The sequence below is a fragment of the Camelina sativa genome, chromosome 10 (assembly GCF_030686135.1).
Source record: "Camelina sativa cultivar CO46 ecotype springtype chromosome 10, ASM3068613v1".
NCBI lineage: Eukaryota > Viridiplantae > Streptophyta > Magnoliopsida > Brassicales > Brassicaceae > Camelina > Camelina sativa.
Window position 1 is genome coordinate 7,794,217 of NC_141889.1, and position 22,119 is coordinate 7,816,335.

The 22,119-nt window shown below is 35.3% G+C and overlaps 5 protein-coding genes and 1 long non-coding RNA gene across 9 annotated transcripts; all 6 read right to left on the reverse strand.

Annotated features, from left to right (window-relative positions):
• Positions 1–33: 33 nt before the first annotated feature.
• Positions 34–4,072, reverse strand: LOC104717966 (uncharacterized). Of its 2 annotated transcripts, none has more exons than XM_087470696.1 (2): positions 3,667–4,072; positions 34–3,175 (listed from the first exon to the last, which is right to left on the reverse strand). In XM_087470696.1, exon 2 carries the CDS (start codon positions 3,098–3,100, stop codon positions 176–178), a length of 2,925 nt encoding a protein of 974 aa, XP_087326822.1. In that variant the 5' UTR covers positions 3,101–3,175; positions 3,667–4,072; the 3' UTR covers positions 34–175. The 2 variants fall into 2 exon arrangements, with proteins under 2 accessions (XP_087326822.1, XP_087326823.1); XM_087470697.1 differs by lacking the exon at positions 3,667–4,072 and adding an exon at positions 3,401–3,548.
• A 233-nt stretch (positions 4,073–4,305) lies between these two features.
• On the reverse strand, positions 4,306–5,119 carry LOC147935883 (uncharacterized). The gene is made up of 2 exons (XR_015568047.1): positions 4,986–5,119; positions 4,306–4,760 (listed from the first exon to the last, which is right to left on the reverse strand). It is a non-coding gene; the product is annotated as an uncharacterized LOC147935883 (long non-coding RNA).
• Positions 5,120–8,874: 3,755 nt separating this feature from the next.
• Positions 8,875–11,941, reverse strand: LOC104717968 (short-chain dehydrogenase TIC 32, chloroplastic). Its single transcript, XM_010435608.3, has 8 exons — positions 11,246–11,941; positions 10,303–10,534; positions 10,143–10,222; positions 9,890–10,043; positions 9,733–9,811; positions 9,554–9,641; positions 9,394–9,440; positions 8,875–9,219 (listed from the first exon to the last, which is right to left on the reverse strand). Exons 1-8 carry the CDS (start codon positions 11,349–11,351, stop codon positions 9,037–9,039), a joined length of 969 nt encoding a protein of 322 aa, XP_010433910.1. The 5' UTR covers positions 11,352–11,941; the 3' UTR covers positions 8,875–9,036.
• A 1,457-nt stretch (positions 11,942–13,398) lies between these two features.
• LOC104717970 (endoglucanase 20-like) lies at positions 13,399–17,425 on the reverse strand. 2 transcript variants are annotated; one of them, XM_087470699.1, is made up of 9 exons: positions 17,407–17,425; positions 15,773–15,855; positions 15,392–15,604; positions 14,993–15,193; positions 14,817–14,894; positions 14,554–14,706; positions 14,348–14,456; positions 14,073–14,239; positions 13,399–13,992 (listed from the first exon to the last, which is right to left on the reverse strand). In XM_087470699.1, the coding sequence occupies exons 1-9, from the start codon at positions 17,417–17,419 to the stop codon at positions 13,666–13,668; spliced, it is 1,344 nt and encodes a 447-aa protein (XP_087326825.1). In that variant the 5' UTR covers positions 17,420–17,425; the 3' UTR covers positions 13,399–13,665. The 2 variants fall into 2 exon arrangements, with proteins under 2 accessions (XP_087326825.1, XP_010433913.2); XM_010435611.2 differs by lacking the exon at positions 17,407–17,425 and having other exon boundaries at positions 15,773–16,089.
• Positions 16,646–18,736, reverse strand: LOC104717969 (tetraspanin-5). 2 transcript variants are annotated; one of them, XM_010435609.3, is made up of 4 exons: positions 17,980–18,728; positions 17,541–17,860; positions 17,407–17,433; positions 16,646–16,917 (listed from the first exon to the last, which is right to left on the reverse strand). In XM_010435609.3, the coding sequence occupies exons 1-4, from the start codon at positions 18,469–18,471 to the stop codon at positions 16,878–16,880; spliced, it is 879 nt and encodes a 292-aa protein (XP_010433911.1). In that variant the 5' UTR covers positions 18,472–18,728; the 3' UTR covers positions 16,646–16,877. The 2 variants fall into 2 exon arrangements, with proteins under 2 accessions (XP_010433911.1, XP_010433912.1); XM_010435610.3 differs by lacking the exon at positions 16,646–16,917 and having other exon boundaries at positions 17,249–17,433; positions 17,980–18,736.
• A 984-nt stretch (positions 18,737–19,720) lies between these two features.
• On the reverse strand, positions 19,721–21,572 carry LOC104717971 (putative aquaporin PIP1-5). Its single transcript, XM_010435612.3, has 4 exons — positions 21,006–21,572; positions 20,426–20,721; positions 20,195–20,335; positions 19,721–20,032 (listed from the first exon to the last, which is right to left on the reverse strand). The coding sequence occupies exons 1-4, from the start codon at positions 21,334–21,336 to the stop codon at positions 19,937–19,939; spliced, it is 864 nt and encodes a 287-aa protein (XP_010433914.2). The 5' UTR covers positions 21,337–21,572; the 3' UTR covers positions 19,721–19,936.
• Between the last annotated feature and the right edge of the window lie 547 nt (positions 21,573–22,119).

Genomic DNA, 22,119 nt, shown 5'->3' on the forward strand with positions numbered 1-22,119 from the left:
ACTGTGTAAACAAAAAAAGGATTCTCTGACAAATTTCTTACTTAACAGCTTTTTTATTACTAGATTCTTCTGTATAAATCTAACTCTTATGGCTAAAAATAATGATAATAAAAAAGAACCAAGAAACTCTCTAACCTTTTTTTTAACTTTTACAACAAGAAAGTCCTAAATTCTATTACGGTGAAGTGTTATGAATCTGATGAACATTGGATAAAAGCCTCGTTAACTTACTCAATGTCTCTCTAGCCGACACTGTCCCAGGATGATCTTCTCCTGAGATTGATGTCCTTATGAAGATCGCTTTTCTGATCAAATCATCAGCAAAACCGAACTGACCGCCTCGTAACATCAGCTTAGACCGAGTCTCTAGCACGGTGGCTCGAGCCAGAGCTAGTTCTTCCCATAGAATAGGGTTTAGCTGAGCGCTTGTCTGAACTGGTCTCCAGCAAAGTGACTTGTCTAGCCACTTCTCCACCGGTGTCACTAGCGTTTGGTCAGCCGCTTCAAGAGCGTTTGTGCAGACCCTGAGTAGCTCAACAGCTGCGCTGCACCGTGAAAACGTTATGAACGTTCTGATCGCTAGAGGCAAGATTACTTGCTTCACAAGAATCAGCAGCTCTGTTATCTTTAACTGAATAGTCGGAGCTTCGTTGCTGAAACCAAACAGTAAGAAACAAACCGCCCAGATCTGTTCTGCTGTTTCAACCGTCGAGCCGCGGCTTATCACTGCCTGAACCATTGCTGGCGCATTCTCGTTGACCAGTACACGATTCCTTGCATAGAGTTTCACTAGCTCGTGGATTTGTATAAACCCTAGCTTGACGCTGCTGGTTCGTGCAATGTTGAACCTAAGTAGCATAGAAGCAGCTTCAGTGCCTGATCGCTTAGAGTTGGAAGACGTAAAACCGCAGCTTATAGCGCGTCTTAGTCTTCTCCACATCCGCTTCGGACCTCTGTGCTTCTCAGGGAGTTTATGAGCAGCCAAAGCTAATAAAGAAGCTGGAACCGGTGCAGGAGCTAACCAGCCACTAGCCACAACCATTCTTGTAGACAAACTTCTCGGTCCATCCGCATGATCAAAGATCGAAAAACACACTTCAAACAGCTGCAACAGAAACCCGTTTCTTCTCAACAAAGTCCCATCCCGGCCACTACATATCATCTCTCTTAAAGGCATTCTATTTATAGTATCAAGAAGCCGGCTAGGGTTTATAGGAAGCTCAGACAATATAGCTCCCACAACAGCTAATCCCAACGTTAACCTTCCAAGTTTCTCTTCAATCGTTCTCAATGCATCCATTTCCGAAACAGGATAGTCTTTCACATTCCCCTGCATTAACGACATAGCTTCAGCACCAGAGAGGTAAGAGAGTTTCAATGGCTCCATATTCATAACTTGAGAGAGTCTCGTAGATATCAAGATATGAGTCCCGCCTCCAAACCGAGGAAGAAGATCCATCACAAGCTTCGAGTCCCACCAGTCTTTTTCACTCTCCAAGTTATCAATCACCACCAAGAATGGTATATTCCTCATCAGCTCTTTTCTAATCTTGGACACCGCAGCATCTTCTTGCTCCTCGAAACTCTTCATCCGCGTTTTATCCGAACCATTCTCTATCCCAATATCAACTTCCAAATACTGATAAAGATTCAGATAGTTATGTCTTATGTAACGGCTCTCACCACCTATCCAAAGAACCATCTTATACCTTTGGTGATGTCTGTAAACAAATTCAAGAAGCAGCTCAGTTTTGCCAATCCCTGATTCACCCGAGACGCAAGCAACACCTTTCCCGTAAACAACCTTCATCGACCGTTTCCTCCTCGTGCTCCTCCCTACTTTAACTTGATTCCTTAAAGGCAGCTCTGTACTTTGCATCTCAATCTCTTTCTCAGACTCTTTCCACACAACTTTCTCTTTCCCTTTCTTCCTTCGTTCTTCCGCTGAACCGCTTTTGTTCCACCCTAACGTCACATTCTTCTTCCTCCTACTCGGCCTCGCCTTTAACTCAAAGTAATCCCTTTCAGAATCTCCAGCAACGTCTCCAAACAAAACAAACTCTAACTCTGATAACTCCTTCTTCCTCCCAACAAAACTCTCGTTCCTCGGATACGGGAACTCCTCTTTCTCCGCTTTATCCCGCCATTTCGTTAACCTCTCCACTATACTTCTCCTCCCTAACCGCATTGCCAACAACGTAACCGCCCTGAAAACACAATCTCTCCAGTTACCTTCATGAGCTTCAAGCTTCCAATCATCAACCCGAGATAGCCCGTGAACCGCTTCTCTCCATTCTTTCTCAATCCCACCATACAAAACCCATAACTCCCCTCCATGTTTCTCCCACAAGTCACCTCTCTTCTCAACTATATCTCTCACAAGACAGTCTCCAGGAGACAGATCAAAGAACACAGGAACCAGATTCTTCTTGTTTGCGAAAAACCGTAGCTCCTCGATCGTGTAAGGGTTCTTGAAAGCCTTTCTCGTTAGGATTATGACTCCGAACGATGCACCGTCCATGGCTCTTTCGACTATTCTCTGTTTCCTAGTACTCCTACATCTTCCTCTATCAGACATAAAACAACTCATCCCTTGAAACTCCAACTCAGCTCTAAGCCAATCAGCAAACCTAAGCAAAGAAGGCTTCTGACCGTGTAACCCTATAAACACATCACAACATCTCAACCTGTTATAAGAAACAGAAACAGAAGACGTCTGAGTATACGACGAAGAGTCTTCCCCTTGCCCTCTTCCATATCTAGAAGGAGTGCAAGAGATCACACTACTCGAAGCGATTCGATCAGCAGCTTCAAGATTCTGACACTGAGGATGAGGAGGTGGTGGTGATGCGGCGGCGGCTAAAAACCCGAGCTCCGGGTCTTGAAAGCCAGAGCTGGAGCTAAGAGGATCAAAGCTATCGCACTGAGCATCAGACCTAGTGGATTCAGAGAGTTCTTGATTGGGTTTAGGAGATCTTGGTGAGAAGAACGGAGACTGGTTAGCTGAGAAGAAAGCAGCTGATGAAGATGAAGACATGTTTCTACAAGGCTTTGTCGGATATTGTCCGAACCTAGAACTGTCGTCACCTCGAGAATCCATAACCACAAGTTTGCCTTAATTAACAATCTATCAAATCCCATAAATGTAGCCTATGAATAATCCATTGAAGCCAATCTGATTCAAGACAAGAAACAAAACAAAACAAAAAAAAAAAGTCAAAACAGAGGTGTTGAAAAGGAGAGATTTTTGGATTTTTCAGATTTCAAGATTGAGCTAAAATGATTCAAGATTCAAGATTTAGACAGACAAGAACCCTAGAAAAAGGTTTACAAAGCTTTAGAATCAAATTTGGTAAGAAATGTAAGTTAACGGCAATGAAATCTTCTAGAGTATATATACCAAAAAGCTTGTTTCTTGAATAGTTGAAATGATGATTTTTTTTAAATCTTGAATAGTTAAAAAGGATAGTTTCTTTTCATAAATAAGGGAAAAATAGAAGGAATCATGATTTTTTCTTTTAAGGAAAATACTTGATTTTGAGGACATTGCAGATCTAAGCAGAAAGGGAAATAAAATAATCATAATATAAAAAAAAAAACTCTTAATTTTTAATAAAAATTAATATTTACATTTTCGTACAGAGGATTCAGATCTGAGAAACTTACATAGCTCGGCGTCTTCTTGAATAAACAACCATCACCAAGATCATCTCTAAGCAAACAACAAGAACTTCAGAAGATAAAGATACTTTAAGGGTTTAACAGAGCACTCACTATCTCCTGAAGAGAAGAAGAAGAAGAAGCTTAGCTCAATTAAAACGAGATTTTTTTTTGTAAATTCAAGTAACAATCAATGAGAAAGGAGATGAAAGTGAGAGGTGTTTAAAAGAGAGAATAAGAAAGAAGAACACTAGAGAGCTTTCATTGAGTAGTCGAATGCATCGCCATTTACAGATAGACTTTGAAAAGGACTCTAATTTTTTTTAGGGGTTTAAAAAAATTTAAACAGGGGAGACAAAAAAAAAAAGTTTAGATTTTTATAATGTGAATATTCAAAAAACAATAAAGAAAACCAGGTATGGCTTGTGGGCTCCATTTTTCACAAGTGATTTGTTCTTACAAAAAAGTTTTTTTTTTTTTTTTTTTTTCCTGTTTTTTCTTTACTACTGTCCTGAATCTGCTGATGAACAATGTTTCCTGATAAGAAAATTTTCATAAATTTAGTCTCTGGCTGGTTGGGGAGTTGAGAAAAAACAGAGGTTCTCATAGTCACGTCCCTGACTAGGATATGGGCGTCACTGTTCCTTTTCGTCTGCTCTGTTGTTTCATATATATCTTTCTCGAATAAAATAAAAATAATAAGAACTGAGCTATATAAAAACTCTTCATTACTAATTTACTATGATGTGATTTTTTTTTTACTACTAAGAAAAACACCAGTGATTCAATGACACGTCCAACGGATAGAGTAGAGTTTCAAAGAAAGCAAGGGGCCACATGACCTCTCCCATGACTCCAAAAGAATAGGTATCTCATCTTCTTCACTTGGATCATGAAAATGGGTTATCACTTATCGAGACCATCGCTCCTTAACACTTACCCTCCTACTTGTAAATGCTATTGTATGGGGGGTGTGGATGTCATTCGACCATGTCACGCTGCTCTCAAAAGATGTGACGCACCACATACACTATCTCGATCATATATGCAACAACGAACTATTGCATTTGAGTCGCATATACCGAAAACACCTTACAAGACTGTAGAATAAAAAAAAAAAAAAAAAGACTGTAGAGTAGTTGCGCTTACATCCATAGCTAGCTAGGAACAACCATATCTAACGATCCAGAAATCTAGTATAATTCTGTTTATTTATATATTTTAAGACAAAATTTTATAAGAATGTATGTGCGCAAATTAGTTTAGAACCGCGATTATGGAATTTCGTAAAATGTTTTAATTTTATTGGTTGTTAAGTTTCTTACCCTTCGTAGATATATGTTATTGTTACCTTTTGTTGAATTTGTTTCATCTAATCCTATATATAGTTGAAGGATGCTCTGTAGAACTTGACACGTTAACATGTCCTATATACTATTTCTATTATTTTAAATTAAACAATTAAACCATGCGTTAACTCTCCCCTGCTTATATAAGGACTTGATATATGACTTGTTAATTTCATATATAAATAAAGTATTTAAATGTAGTTGTACTAAATTTTATAAAAATATACATAAACACTAAATCAATGGAAATTTAATTTCATTAAAGTATAAACATTAAATAATATGCTATTCGAATTTATTTCATCTTTTTGTATTCAATACTGTATTCATCATTTTTTATTAATTGCATATAATGTATAACTAAACTATTTAAATTTAATTATATTAAAATCTATAGAAGTATGCATAAATACTAAACATAGTACTTTTAATAGGATATTTTTACTTTTTTTTGGCTTGTTATTATTATAAATATTATATATGGCCTATTTTCCAAGAGTTTGTATAGTGTCTTCTTTTGCACCTTGTAATTTGAAAATACCATAAGAAAATAAAAATATACTCTAGCCATGTTTTGGCTTCATACACACATTTATGCGACACTTCACGTCCGATTGGACAAGAAACCAACGTTGTTGTTTACCAATATTTCAATAGTATGATTGTATATTTGTATCCAGAGTTGTTGACAGTATGATTTAAATTACAAAAAAAAAAAAAAAAACGTTGTAAGTTGTAACGTGCAAGTTGTAGACCGTAGACGAAAAGCCGTGACGTAGATAAATCGTTGCATGGATTAATTATCCATTAGAAATGGAATATATGGTAGGTCTTCTTCGAAAATAACAATATGAAATTAAATATATAGATAAATGTATATTGTATTTTGTATGCTGAACCTTGCAAGTTGCAAAGTTCTATTATACAATAAACAATATGTATTTGGCTTTTGATAATTTATTTGTTAATTTGCCTACTAACGGTCGGGTCAATTCAAATAGATTGATCACACGTTCTGAATAATGGCACGATAATATTGAAACTGTACTTGCTTATGTGCAATTTACTATTCGGATGATCTTAACTTTAATTTAGACTAATTTAAGCGCATTAAAAACGAAGGTGGAAATAAAACGATATATATACTAAAGGCTTCGTTATTTTTGTCATTCGGATGTAGTTCCTGAAAAGGTGCGAAAAATACATTACGTTTTTTCGTAATAACATAAACAACCATGATGGGTAAAACTTGCTATACAGTCGTAGGCCATATTTCAAAATCTTCCTTTATTGTAGTTTTAGCCATTGTAAACATTTTCAATGGTCGTAATTAATTAAAACATGGGTTTTTTCACAATTCACATATCTTGTAATTAGCCTGGATTTTGCAACAAACTCATCTAAATCAGTTAACAAATTTATTATATTAAACAATTCAAAATTTGGTGCGTAATTTAGTATTAGTCGTGTTCACGACCAATGCTTTTGTGGCGGTCAACGATTGAAGACGTAGACCTTCCCATGAACGCATGTTTAATTATCTGTTGTTCCAAGCAATAATTGAAATCTAAAATTAAATAAACACTAAATTATGTGTAGGATATATCCATGCATGTAATGTAACAATGTAATCAAGGAAGATTTATGAAATTTTGTACATTTTAAAGTATTGTGGAAATATGACTTTTTCAAGAGATTTAACTAATTCTATTTCTACCTAACTCAAAGATTTGATAAGCTTAAGATGGGTTTAAGTAATTAAGAAAGAAATCGTTAATAATAAGAAGACAATGGTCTTGTGTTTGATACCAAAGGGTTTTTATGGGGGTAAGTAAACAATACAACTCTCAATGATATGTGTTGTTTTTATGGTACACCGAATGATGTTCGATGTTTCTGTGGTTGCTTCCAAAGGTCAGTCCAAAAGACAGTTTTGTTTGTACGTGCCCACGTGTCCTCACGTGATGTCAATGCACGGTCCTGATGGCTGGCCTCATCACTTCCTTTTCACACGTTTCCATCCTCGGCTCTATATTAACCGCGTCTCCAACACTCGAAACTGTTTTTTTTAATCTTTTACTTTTGAGGGATACTATTTAACCTTTTTGGCAGAAAATGGTCTAATTCTGAGCTCAAGTACTGGATGAATGAATTATAGACACATTTTAATTCCAGAAATTATGACAACTTTATATATATATATAGAAAGTGCTAAGTAGTATGCATGAGAATCGAAGTGTCACATTACGGACAAGAGCAATTATTAAAGTTAAATGTATGCAGTGCAGAAGAATACAAAGAAAGCGTCCAATCTGTACATGTACTACAACATGATTGACTTTTTGGTAATGATATAATATATATTAAAAAAAAATGAATATGTAATTCAATTTTACTACGATTAAATTACATTTGTAGTACCACGGATTAGTATGGCATAAAGTAAAACAAAGGTGTGAACTAAAAACCTTTTTCTAAGTGCTTTGGTGGCTGCTCAGAGAAGAGTTCAGAAACATTTACCATTCTCTCATTATTAGTCCACACACCCGCAACCCATTCATATATGATTGTGATATCTGTTATTTATTATTAAGAGTTTGTTTTTATTTTCTTTCAAATCGAATGTAAAGAGATGCAAGGTTGCTTCATGTTTCAATATTACAAACATATTTGATTGGATTGGATGGTTTGGCATTTAATTGTTTCGTTTGTTTTGTTGTTGACAATTTCAGTACTTTCGTTGCTCACCACCAATATTATTTGTCACTGTGTTATCAACAAACAGTGAAATGAATAAACCTTTATATCGTATAAGAGTAATTCCTATATAGGCTCAAACACTTCTTGACGAGTAATTCCTAACTCGATCAATTTCAGTTTCAACACAATTGTAACCCAAAAAAAAAAAGTACAGTAGATTGCGTTGTTGCATAATGAATTAATAGTAGAAAGTACGCATGCAAAATTAGAACTATAGTTTATATATTGGGGGTAAAGTTTGAAGTACCACGTCCAATATACACGATATGTCGATATCTCATATGGAACATGTGATATTGCAGCAAACAGTTTGTACATACAATCGATATGATTGTCCACACCACAGTATACACAGTTTAACTATGTCTACAGTTACAACTACGAAGTTTCATACCTAGACCATGATTAATTTTATAGGTACCATAGAAAGTTAAACTAGTGTTGTTCTCGTCGCCGATGCTCAAACTTGAAACCTTTCCAACTCTCTTCCTTTGGTTAGCCACATAGTTAGCCACGCTGGTTGAGTAGAGAGATACCAACATGATTCTTTTAGTTATGTTTTGACACCATTTAAACATACGAATTCATAAATCTTACATCAAATTTTGTTCTCGTTAAATTTTTTAAAAAGTAAATTAAAATGTATATAGTGCATGTCAGCATATGCATATCATTGGAACATGGGTTGGACCAAAATCAAATAAATAGAAAGGAAAAAAAAAATGACATCTAACGACCGACAATTATATATAGAGGGCGTGAAAAGAATTAAATACAGAGCCTCTCTAGTTAAGCTCTCTTCCATTTTAAATAACAAGACTCCATATCGACAAAGTGCACGTTATGCTCCAAAGTCCAATCACAAAGATTAATTAATTAGTTAAATCTTCCTAAGAAACCATTAATAAAGTGAATTTTAAACTAAACTTGTTATCATTGTTTTTCATTTCCTGACTTTCACTTTAATAATACATTGACAGTATTGTCTCCTCCTGTTTGAATTCAAAAGTTGTCTTTATAATCTTCTGAGAATAAAAATTACAGATCTTCTCACATTATTTTCTTGAAGTCTCTCTGTGCCCTACACCGAGAACCAAGCCGGTCATAACCAGAACTAAACCATCTGTTTTTGCATAATTGAAATGTTTTAGATTTGTTATACATTTATTTCATTTGTGACATAGGCTGAAAGTAAGTATCAGTTCAATAGAGACAATGAAATGTAGAAGCCACTGTAGTAAAGGTTCACTGAACATCTATTTGCTTTTCAAGAACTACTTTCTCCTAATTGAGAACCGGTAAGCTTAGTGCTGAAATCCCAAACTTTCTTGGCCAGTTCTGAATCTTTGGCAAGTGGTAATGGTTTAGCAATGTTGCTATCTGCGAAGTATTCCCCTGTAACTCCTGCAACCTGAGGATTCAATGCCACATAGCAAGTTGTTGCCGCCCCCTACAAAGTCAGATATTCAACAATGATTAGATAAACCAGATAAACAACAAACCAAGACAGCCCTTAAAGCTACACTGGTGGTATATCATTAACTTCTCTCCTGGAGAAACTTAGTGACCAGTTTGTAACTGATCCTTTGGTTATCAGTGTGAGGTTTAGAGATTAGAAGCATACCTGTGGAACAGTCTTGAGCATATATTTAGCCACTACACCAACAGCTCCTGCATCAAGCCAGTGACAAAGAGGATCAAATGAAAATCAAAGTATCTATATGCGTTTCTTTATATGTGTGTAACCTTATCAAGAATGGAGTGATGAGAGAAAAAAATGTTACCAGCCAAATAGCTGTTGAAGTAGCGCCCGAGATTTGTCATAATGGCTCCTGGATGAAGTGAATTTGCTGTTATATTGACTCCATCGTCCTGTTTTTATCCACACCAGATTTCAATCAAGATAACAACTGAAACATAGATTCTTGATTCAATAGATATACTTGTTACTTATGGTAGTTACCTTCAGTTGCTTTGCAAGCTCGTTGGCATGTAAAACATTGCAGAGTTTAGACTGTCCATACGCTCGCATACTACTGTAACTGCAGTAGAGACCAAACCAGGGAAGAATTATAGAGATTTTAAAGAAAAAGACTATTGTTTGGTTCACCATTTAGTACCTTGACTTGTCGTTGATCTTATCAAAGCGGACTCCTCCAGGGTACGAGAACCTATGAGCATCTGATGATAAGTTAACAATCCTTCCTTCTCGTTTGCTTTCACGTGATGTGGTCTTCATTGTATCTAGCAGAAGCTTGGTCAGCAGAAAATGACCTGAAAATATAATTGGATCACAACATCCATCGCACTGTTAAAGAGAGTAACTTAAGTTTAGGACAAGGCCATAACGTTGGTTTGATTATCATAACTCACCTAAATGGTTGGTTGCGAGTTGCAGCTCTATGTTGTCTTTAGAGAGCATAAAGGGACATGCCATAATCCCCGCATTGTTTCTTACAAAATTGAGACAATTCAAAACATTAACCATCAGATACTCCCAAATACATGAACCATGGCATTTGAATAAGCTTACATCAAGAGGTTGAGTGGAAGACCAGCAGATTTGTACTCAGATGCAAATTTCCTGACAGAGTCCATTGAGCTGAGATCTAACTCCATGACATCGAGTTTAGCACCAGGGACTTGATTGACAATATCTTCCTTAACTTTAGCACCAGAGCCAGTGTTCCTCACTGCCATAACCACATGCACACCACGCAGTGCAAGAACACGTGCGGTTTCTACACCTATACCACTTGATGCTCCTGAAAACAATGTAACACAAACTTGAGGAACAATAAAAATCAAGAAAACTCAATGCAGGCTAGACCACTTTCTTAAGTTGTATCAACCAATGGAAGACTGATACAAATAATGAAAAAAGACTTCAAATCAAGGACCAAAAAATGGCTCAATCGATGCTAGTCTAAACTTCAACAGCCTATAACTGAATTGTTCAACTCAAGGATTCCATTGTTCTTGAGTCAAACCCTTTTAATTATAATAAAAATACTGAAACGATTTCTACAAGCACATCATCTTCTTGGCCAAAAAGTATATAAATTGGTCACAAACTAAAATCAGCTGAAACAGAGACAAGTTCAAGCACATGTAATTTGCGGATCTGAAGTAATCTTCCCTTTTTAGGCAAATGGTCCCAAACATGTTTAAATTCACCAAACAAAGAAACAATCCAATTCTATAAAAAAATCTCTTGAGCAAAAAAGTTTGTGAGCACAAAGGTTGTTACTTTTATTGACAAAACAAAAGAGACAGCTTTCGAAACAACAAACAACAGTGAAGACATCCATATTTATAAGGGTTGACCAATTAAAGTCAAATCTCTTGTCTTACAGGTGAAATCAATTCAGAGATGACCCCAAAATAGGAGAAAATTGTAGAAAAGTCTGAAACTTTAAACAAACCCAAGTTGAGAAAGAGCTAAGAAAGTTATATGATAAGAGAAGAGAAGAAACCTGTGACTATGGCAGTGAGACCAGTCCCATCAACACCAAGTGTGACTTCTTCTGCAGTGGAACGAGATGAGAATCCAGATGCTCCTTTTGATCCAAAAAACCACATCTTTTTTGTTTTTTCCTTTCTGGAGAAGATGATGATGAGGGAGAACGAAAGAAGAAAAGATTACACTGTGAGAATTGTTTAGCGTTTGTCTTCTTCTTTGAGTGGTTGAGCGATTACGCTTTTAAATTCTTATTTTATAACTTTAATCAATGTGACCGAAATGTTATTACTTTAAAGAAAAAAAATAAAGTGATTACGAGACAATCCCACTCGTGGCGGAGATTGGATCTGCAAAAGTCAAAAGTTAGCTTTTAAGAACTTTTGTGACTAATATGCCTCCGATGATACAAGACGTTGTCGCTACTACGATGGGAGCTTTAGCGAACGCCACCAAGATGACTAGGCTTAAACAGAACCATCTTGGCGTGAAAACAAAACAATTGAACAAAGGGAAATAGGAGAGGCCGCGCGAACGCAGGCCTCCACAACCGCAGGATCTTCCTCTTGGGAAGACCTTAAACTACCTTCCTTAAAGTGCAATGGAAGTCAATAGCTTAGGCCACACACCTTCTACGGATCAACCTTCGCGTTTTTTTATACTACGAAGCAGATGTCTCCCATTGTGAAACTTCCCGATGTGGGATAAGCACAAAGGGTGTCAATGGTTTGATTTAGTTTTAACCCTAGTTTTATTTCTTGATGGGCCTTAATGACTGTATTCTGGCCCATATTAACCCCACTTAACCGTAGTTTTAAGTTGTATAGTCGTATAAAAATCTTAACTCTTAACTATTCAGACTCCTAGAGAGATATTTAGCCATAAAATATAGAATGGACTGAACTCTAACCAAACCCATGATCATCACGAACAAAAACTGATGGGATTGCCAAAACATTATTTTGAACTGTTCAATGAAAAACACCACATTTACATGTTGTAAACGAACAATTGACCAGAAACATGTAGATCAATACAGATCTTCTTTCGTTAACGACCCAATAAATATTTGCAATTAAATACTGTAGTCTTCATTATAGTTAAGTTATAAAACGAGGAGTTCCACAATTTAAGGTTTTTTTTTCAAAAATACCATACTTATTTTTTTTTTAAAATACCACAAAAGTTTTATTTTACAAAAATACCACTAACATAAAAAAATTTGATTTTTTATTAAATAGATTTTTTTTTTATAGGTTTGGGTTGACAAACGTAGATTTAGGGTATATTAGGTAGGGTTTAATTTTTATGATATAGAGATTAATCTATACTAGTATTTTGCAGCAAATTTTGCTCAAAAATACTTTTTTGGAACGTTTTTGCATTTAATGTCATTTAATGCTTATATTCATATATAAACAAGTTTAGTTAATTCTCTCTACTATCCTTATAACCAAACAAAATTGAAATATTTTAAATATTCATATATATAATATTCTATAATTAATATAGATATTTAGAAGATTTATTCCATATTAAAAAAATTATTCTCCTATCATCTTTTTTGATTTTAAATTTTAAATGTAGTGAATCATCATATAATACATAAACTTAATAAAATGTGTATTTTTCCTGTATATGTTGTGATTTGAATTTTTTAAAACGAACATATATTACTCAATTAATATGAAAAGTGTGTTTCAACATACGTATATAGTAAATTTATTGTGTATAGTAAATTATAGAATTAAGAAGTTTATAATTTATAACTGATATATCTAAACTTAATAAAGGTATAAAATTATGAATATTTAAACATATTGAATTTTCAAAATAACACAAACGAGTTATATTACATGACATGTTATATATTGAATTGATAATATTAAAAAAATAAAATATCATTAATATGATACTCGATACAGGTTAAATCCTTATTTTACTATTTTAACAACACCAAAATAAAATATGTCGAATCAAACCAATTTAGTTAAGATTGTATCAAAAAATAATTGTTGTGCGGTATACCATGAATTATATACTAAATCACTAAAATTAACAAAATAGTATATATATATTATCAAAATTAGTATTAAAATAGTATGTAAATAAAAAAAATAAAAAACATAAAAAAAATTGCCCCGCGGTGTACCGCGGATCATAGTCTAGTTTTTAATATAAAAAGTTAGTTTAATTTTGTGTTATATTTGGGAAAAATACATTTTAGTATTATTTTTGGAAATAAACTAAAAATAAAAAAATACCATTTTAGAGGTATTTATAAAAAATTGACCTTATAAAATATAATGATATGTAAGTGTGTATAAATATATCTATATATGTTTAGAGCAAATGACACATCCCCTGATTAATTCTTCAAGTTTGAGTCTTCTTCGCTGATGTTTTGTTTCCCCACGACCAAGTTTAAACGTGAGTTTAACCGGAAGAACTGATCAGAGCAGCGACGGGGCCAATAAAGGCGGCATTGATGTAAGTTGTTGGTTCTGCGTGAGAGTAATCTGATCTTTTGTCGCTATACTGGTCGGATGAATTCGGACCGCCCACAATCGCGCCGGTATGCTCATTCGGGTTTGGTGTATCAGAATTGTAGTATGAAAACCCTCCATTGCAGTCGATTTTCTCCTGTTTAGATTGGATTGACGGTAATGATGAGCCTCTATGATGAGGTTGTGTAGGATACTTTGTCCCAAACCCGACCATGTAAGACATTGAAATTGGATTGTTTCCAAGGATATAATCCACCTGAATATTAAACCGGTTGGTTATTAAGAAAACGGAAATGGTTTAGAGAACCGGACTAGGTGGGGGTTAATCTATTTTACCTGTGATTTGGCGAAATTTTGAATTTGAGATGCGGTGAACTGGGTGGAACCACACTGAATTGAACTAACACCTGCTTGTGTTAGAGTTTTTGCGTAGTGGAACAAAACCGTTGTAGCTGTTGTAACATATTGTAAGTTGCTACTGTCTCTAATATACAAAATGCCACCTGAATATACCAAAAGTGCAAAAATATGTAACCATGAAAGCCAACATGAAAAAAAACTCTGAAAAAAAAAACAATTAACCGGTTATTTAGCTAACTAGTGAAAATCACCAGGAGTTGGTTTAATTTGTTGAGAGCTACTTCCGGGCATCAATGCGCAGACGAATGATTCAACATCGGTCTTAAATTTAGCCAAGTCATTTGCCCCGTTGTAAAACTCCTTAAAACAAAGAAACAACAAGAAAATTTAGAGATCAACTTCGTTAGTGTTATAGAATTTAGCAAAGTCAGTTATATAATAATTACAATAGACTAACCGAAGCGAGTAAAGCCTGAGCGCCGGCGAATTTGTTGTCCCAGCTGAATTCATTGACGGCTTGGCTCCAATCTTTGTTGCTTATAACATAATTTTTGTAACTCTGCTCTCCTGTTGCTTTGTATAGCCATGCCGCAGCCCATAATAATTCATCCTTTTTTTTACCCCAAAATATTTTGAAACAGTCTTGTTTAGTAAAATATATATATGAAAATATCAATAGTTTATCTATGTGTACCGGTTTAATTCGGTAGGTTTCATTACCTGGTAGCCTGAGTATGAGCAGTAAAAGGGGCAAGATGCTTGGTAAGAACCTCTGTACTTGTCAGCAAATTCAAACAGCTGCAAAAAAAGAAACAAAAAAGAAGTATAAATCATGATTGAATGTAATGATCATGTGTATAAGCTATTTTTAGGGAGTCTTAATGTGCATTACTTACGGTTTTCGCATGGTCTAGTAGCGTGGATGAATAAGTAGAATCGACCGATTTGAAAACAATTGAGGCTGCAGCAAGAGCGGCTGCGGCTTCACCGGCAGCTTCGGAACCCGGGGAAGAGGAAGAGATACTGTAGAGAGTTCTTGGTGTGTCCATATCTTCTGGCCTCTCCCAACAACTATGATCTGAATTCCCATCTCCTACCTTTTCATTATATCAATTATAAAACAAAACCAAAAATGTTATTCGAGTTTTGATCGTGAATTTGTTGGATAATAGAGAGCTATATATGTATGTAGTATATATGATAAGACATGTAGCATGAAATGAAATATAATTTGGATTTCTCTATAATGTGTAACATGTCGGCTTAGTTAATAATGTGTAAACCTTGGAGTTTACCTGTGTATATAGCATGGTGGGCGACGTGTGAGCGCGGAGGATAAAATCGGTTCCCCATTGGATAGCAGACCGGAGATAATCGAGCTGGTTAACGGAAGAAATCTCATTTTGGTATTCAATAGCAGCCCAACTCAACAAGGTTGTGGTAAATGACATTGGCCACACAAATTTTACATTGTCACCAGCATCGTAATATCCTCCAATCAGATTCACCTGGAAATTATAAAAACACACGAAATTTTTTTAAGAGATAGCATTATTAATGCAAAATTATTGATGTATAATAAGGTTCAATATATTTTTTTTGACAATCTATAAGGTTCAATATATTTCTGAAGACATATATACAAATAGAGATGTTTATGGTTAGAGCCGGTTTACATTAGCTGATGAACCGTCGGAGAGGGCAGAATCGCCTCGCCAAGTAGCCCGTTGGTTAGTCGGGAGTTTACCGGATCGTTGGCCTTCAAAGAACAAGATAGACTTGTTTAGTGCATCTCCATAGTCAAGTGATAATTCCAAGCTTTCGAAAGCCAAGAACATCCCAACTAACATTATCACCAAGAGCTTGCCCATTATTAATTGTTTCTCTTTTGAAATGGCTTTTTAGTGTATCTAGATTTGGCTTGAAATGTGGTTCATGGGGGTATTTATACGTTTCACGTAATTTTAGGGTAATTTGGCTGCACTGTTAAGATGTTAACTCTAACAATAATTAAGTTTCGATGATTACGGAATCACAATCAATATTACGGTTTCATCATATAACAAGTTGTAGTTATTGACATATCAAATCGTATCATTTTTCCTAACCACCATACCAATTTTTTTCTCTTCTTTCTCTGAAGGTTTAGAAATTGTTATTTAATGTAAGGAGTTTTAATAACTTTCTTAAATAAGGCTTTTCTGGCTTGTTTAGCACAACAAAACGATATCGTATTAAATGTCTTTCTCTTTTTTTCTTCTTTTGTAACAAAAATATGTAAACAATATATATGTAAAACCTATATTTGTATATATGTATCAAGCCATAAATATGGAGGTGAACAAATGTTATCTTGTGAAAAAAAGATTGATCTAGAAAAAAAAAAAAAGCAATCTTGTGATTCTTATCTAAATTCTAAAAGTGTGAAAACACAAACTGTCATTTTTCGCATGAGAATATTGATTGACTGCGACAATATATGGAGATGCCGTGCCGTAGAAATGACTATAAAATATTTCACTACCCATTCTTCAAACGTCAATCTAAGATTTTGCCGTTAGTGTGTCATAAACTTATTTCAGTTATATTAGTTACTACATTATAATAAATTTGTTTGTTGTTCCTGCAAACATATTGCACAAATTTCTTGCGTGTTCAGTGTTCATAGTATATGTTATAGGGTTTGAAATGTAATAAAAAAGGAACTCCCACAAGGGATGGGCAGGATGTATGACGAAGCATGTGACAAAGTTAATTTTATGTCCACCATTTTCATTCCGCCTAACGCAAATTCGTGTACGTTCCCGTGATGTTTTGTTGCCTAAAGCAAAAGGAAAAATGAAGTCCATATAACCAAAACATTAATTCAAATGAAAAACATATTAGTGCCTTATCATGGATCGAACTCGGTATCTGTAGACAAAATCCTCAACCACTACACTAAGCAGCTGCCCTGCACCTCAACATTAATAATGCCTTTTATGTGGGAGATCTTTTACCCTAGTCTAGTTACATGCTTTAATGGGCCTCCTCTATGACTATAAATATCTGAGCCGAAGAGATATTTTTATGTCCTATACTCGATCCCAAATAGAACCTAAAATGCTAGATCAAATAAAAGATTTAAATCTTGATTTCAGTTTCCTCAAATCTGACTCTCTTTCAACAACAACCAAAAGAAGATCGCAATTTCATTATCAAAACTTTAGGCTCTATACAAAATAATATTTATAGATTAATTAGAGGCCAAGAGCTAAACGCCTAAACCGCAAAATTCGTAAACCATTACATAAATATTTTTCACTAATACCTGTCTCTTCCATGCCACCATCTCGACCTACATTTCCCAAAAAAAAATGAAAAAAAAAAATAGCATTAAAAATGAAAAACCAACAATCATATATATATACACTTATAAAAAATTCACTAATATAAAAATCTCACCAAGACTGTTCCCATCCGGGTCGAGATTTGGACATGCCGTAACGTCCGTAAGGGAAGCCGTAATGTTGAGGGCGCCTGGCGTTTTTGAACGCGCAGCAGCCAATGCAGTAAACAGCGATGAGAAAAACAACAACAATGACGTTCACTAGTGAGAGTTTGTGCCAATCTCGTCGTACGGTCTCTAACACGCCAGCTCTGCACGAGTCACAGTCATAACAGAGCACCGTCGCAGCGTTGTTCCACCGGTAACAATCAGGGTCTTGTTGTATCGGCGTGTCCGTGTTGTAAACGCACGACGTCGGTGGTTTGCAGCATCCAGACTGTTTCCAAATATTAGAATATTTCAATAACTCTTAACTAATATGTATTAGCACTAACTAAGTTTTAGGCTACTCTAGAATAAAATAGAGTAGAACTTTGATACTATTATAACAAGTACCTGAAGAGGAGATAAGTCCTTTTGGAGATAATCAAGAGGAGTCCAAAGAGCGAGCTTGGTACAAGTGACTGAGCCTAAGAGACAAGTCTTTATAGTAACCCAATAATTAGTATCTATCACTCTTGTCTTAAGCCAAGGGTGATATGATTCAAGCTTAAACTCTTTATAAATCCTACCATCCACACCCACACCACCACCATGGCTAGTCACTATGAATCCAAACAGGGTCAAACCCATGAGCGCGACTATGATGAAGACCATGAAGAAGAGGTACACCCACAAGACCCAAGCCACGTCACAACATGCACCGACTAGACCAGCTATTGATAAGACCAAGATAGCTAGGCCTAAGATCAAAAGTGGCTTCTGAAGAAAATGCTCGCATGTTGTCTTGCTCCTACCCATCCATAGAGCTGATCCTAATAGAACTATGGAGGAAATTAGTGTTAGGATGTTTAAGAACCCTAACACTGTATTACTCATTCTGGTCATTTTTCTTATCACTCTTTTTTTTTGTTACTAAATGATTCTTTGAATCTTTTGTGTGTGTGTGTACTAAATGTTCTTGCTGGCTTGTCTCTCTCTATATGTATCTTAATGACATATGATTCAGCTACTTTATAGTATACTTGAGAATATTATACATTAAAAACAGTGTTGTTGATATACATTCACACGTTTGATTGCAATTCAAATCTTAGAGAAAACAAAAGAAAAAGAAATGAAATAATTCTCTTATCTTTTTATCTAATTTCTTGGTGTGCTTGCTACTTTTTATGTGATAATGTATGCGTCTTCACTTGCTTTAGTTTCATCAATTTTGAATTTTGTTGAGTGGATCGCCTTTTTCTTTTAAATTTTAATACTATTTATTTATTTATTTCATCGTTTTGGATTTTTGAAACTTTGTATCATATCAATACAAAATGTTGGTTGAGAGTCTTTTTCGTAAAATGTGGGCTTTATGTTTTTGGTTGGAACTTGGCGATTAAGAAACCTCTTTCATTTGGTACTGATATCGATAAAGACGAGTCCATACTTCAGAAAGTGGGATGATCATAAACCAAAACTTCTTAACCATTAAGTAACTTTTCCCTGTCCAACCTTTTACATTACTTTTTGTTCTTGGATTAATCTTAGGCTTCATATATGTGGCCACAATAATTAAGAAACTTTGAACGATTAAGATAAAACTCTTAACCACTTATTATATATTTTGATCAACTACAACATCGTCATCTTTAACATTGATTGGTTTCAGAGTTTTCTTTTTGTATTGCAAGATATTGCTAATCAACTTTTGTTTTTCTTGTCACAATCGACCTTTTGTTTTTCTTGATCCACTAGATCACTTTTGTTAATTTTTCTTGATTTCAAGGGTTATACTAGAAAGTGTAAGGTTCTCCAATAAAAGCAATAAACAACTGAACTGTGAACTCTCACACTTTGTAGGCCCATTACTGTCTTTACTCTACAGCACAGTTTGTTCTAGTCTACTAGACTTGGTTCTTTGATTCTGTTACTGGAACAACCCTACCATGTGGAACAGAACCTAACATGCAATCACTACTAGATAATGGCGTGAGAAAGAACACACTCTACAGTTGTGGTTCTCATGTCTGATATAGGAAACAATTTATTATTGACATTGACAGTATTAGTTACTCGCTGTGTCCAGTTCAATATATTATGTCCCAGTGATATATATATATACAAACGATTCTGAGATTAGTACTATAAGTAGGCTATCAAGATAAAATTCCATTGACATAATTATTTACACATACAATACAATGTAACAAGATAGATAATAATTTATACATACAATGTTACAACATCAAACTCCGGTGATAGAATCACATACGCGAGACATAAAAAAAAACATGAGGAATTCACATAGAATGAAAAATTGATATATTCTTAAGAGTGATTATGAACAGAGATTATGCGGGAAGCTTTATGCCTTGGACTTGAAAGGAATAGCTCTGATGACTATCTGGTGGTACAGAGCAGCAAGAGCAGCACCAATGAATGGACCAACCCAGAAGATCCACTGCAGACATACAAACCAGAATAAACAACAGATCAAAGAGCGGAAATTTCAGTTTCGATCTAAATAGCAACTTAGGTAAACGGTTTCCCCCATCCAAACACTTGATGTGTATTCATACTTATCAGTTAACACAACCGTTGATGTGAGAAAAGAGGAACTTACATGATCATCCCAAGCATGATCCTTGTTGTAAATGATGGCAGCTCCAAGACTCCTGGCCGGGTTAATGCCAGTTCCAGTGATTGGGATGGTAGCCAAATGCACCAAGAAGACAGCAAAACCAATTGGCAGCGGAGCCAAAATCTGCAAAATGTTCGAAATCCGAAAAACACATAAGGTCTATGCGCAAATTACGAACTCAACCCAATAAGGATAAGAGAATTAGCAACATACAGGGACATGAGAGTCTCTGGCACTTCTCTTAGCATCAGTAGCTGAGAAAACAGTATAAACCAGAACAAAAGTTCCAACAATCTCTGCACCAAGACCTGAACCCTTTGTGTAACCATGAGCCACCACATTAGCTCCACCGCCATTAGCCTGGTACGGCCCTGATTGAAACCCTTTAACCACACCAGCACCACATATAGCTCCAAGGCACTGCATTACTATGTAGTACAGAGCTCTTGTCAAAGATAGCTTCCTCGCCAAGAACAAACCAAAAGTCACCGCCGGATTAATATGTCCTCCTGTTCACATCACAAAACCAATTTCACCACTCACAAGTCAGAATCAGATGATGTTCTTGCCACACAAGAATCCAAAACTGAAATTACTCAAAAGTTTCAAACTTTAAGGGTGAAATGACTCAAAGTTTCAATCTTTACTGTGGAAATGACTCAAAGTTTCAAACTTTCTTCTACATAACCAAGAAATTATCAAATTTCTCACAACAATTAGCCCTAATTCCAGATTCCTTCAATCTAAATTCGAAAACTTTAAACAAAACTTAGAACAAGAACAGATCTCGAACCTGAGATTCCAGCAGTACAGTAAACGAGAGCAAAGATCATGCCACCAAAAGCCCAAGCGATGCCTTGGATTCCCACAGAGGCACACATATTGGGAGCTCTCTTGACGCCCATCACTGTCAAAACGGTGACGTAGAGGAAAAGAAAAGTGGCTATGAACTCAGCTATGCCGGCTCTGTAGAAAGACCACGATTTGAGCTCGCCGGGTTCGAATAACGGCGCCGGAGGTGGTTCTTTGTAGTCCTTGCTCTCCGTCTGCGCCGCCGTGCCGATCGGTTGCTTCTCCGGGAACTTGTTGGCTCCGACATTCACGTCTTCTTCTTTGCCTTCCATGTTTCTCTCTCACTCTCTATCTCCAACTTTACTTTTTTTTTTTCTTTCAATTTGTAAATTTGGTGACCGGTGTGTGGCTTTTATAGTTTTTTTTTGGAGAAAATAGTTTTTAGTTTCGAATTTACATTTATTTATTTTTATTTGCTAATTTCGAAAATATTATATCTATTTATGCAAATTTCTAAATTAATCTGAATTGTTTAGATAATTAATTATACAAATAAAGTAGTGAATTTGGTCTAAATACCCTCACCTATATGAAATACACCATGTTAATTGCAAATGTTCATAAGAGTCACTCTCAATTTTGTTTAGATAGTTTGCAAATTTTTTATAGTCGGTTGAGCTAATCATCATGCACTTTTTTTGTTGATAAACCTAGATTTTTCATGTGGGACTTTAAAATTGTTTAATTGTTCTTAACGGTTATTTATTAATTAGTTAGTCATTTGAGCTTAATAATTAAGGTTGATATGATTAGAAAATAAGAATTAGGAGTAGGTAGTTGAAATGGACTGGACAACTAGGAACGAAACGATGTATAGAAGAAGATGGACATAAAATTAAGCAACTGCTATATACAAAATATGTTACAGCTTAAATGATGTGGACAATTCCAACAATAATGTTTCTATCAATTATGTCAAGGATATTATAGTGGGCAGGATACACCTCATATCGAGAATGTTGATGCTTTATCTACCAATGCTTCATTAAAATTGCTTTTTTTTTTGTTCATTATGGTGTGAAGGCTTTCTTTGACTCTTTGTTTCTTATAACTCT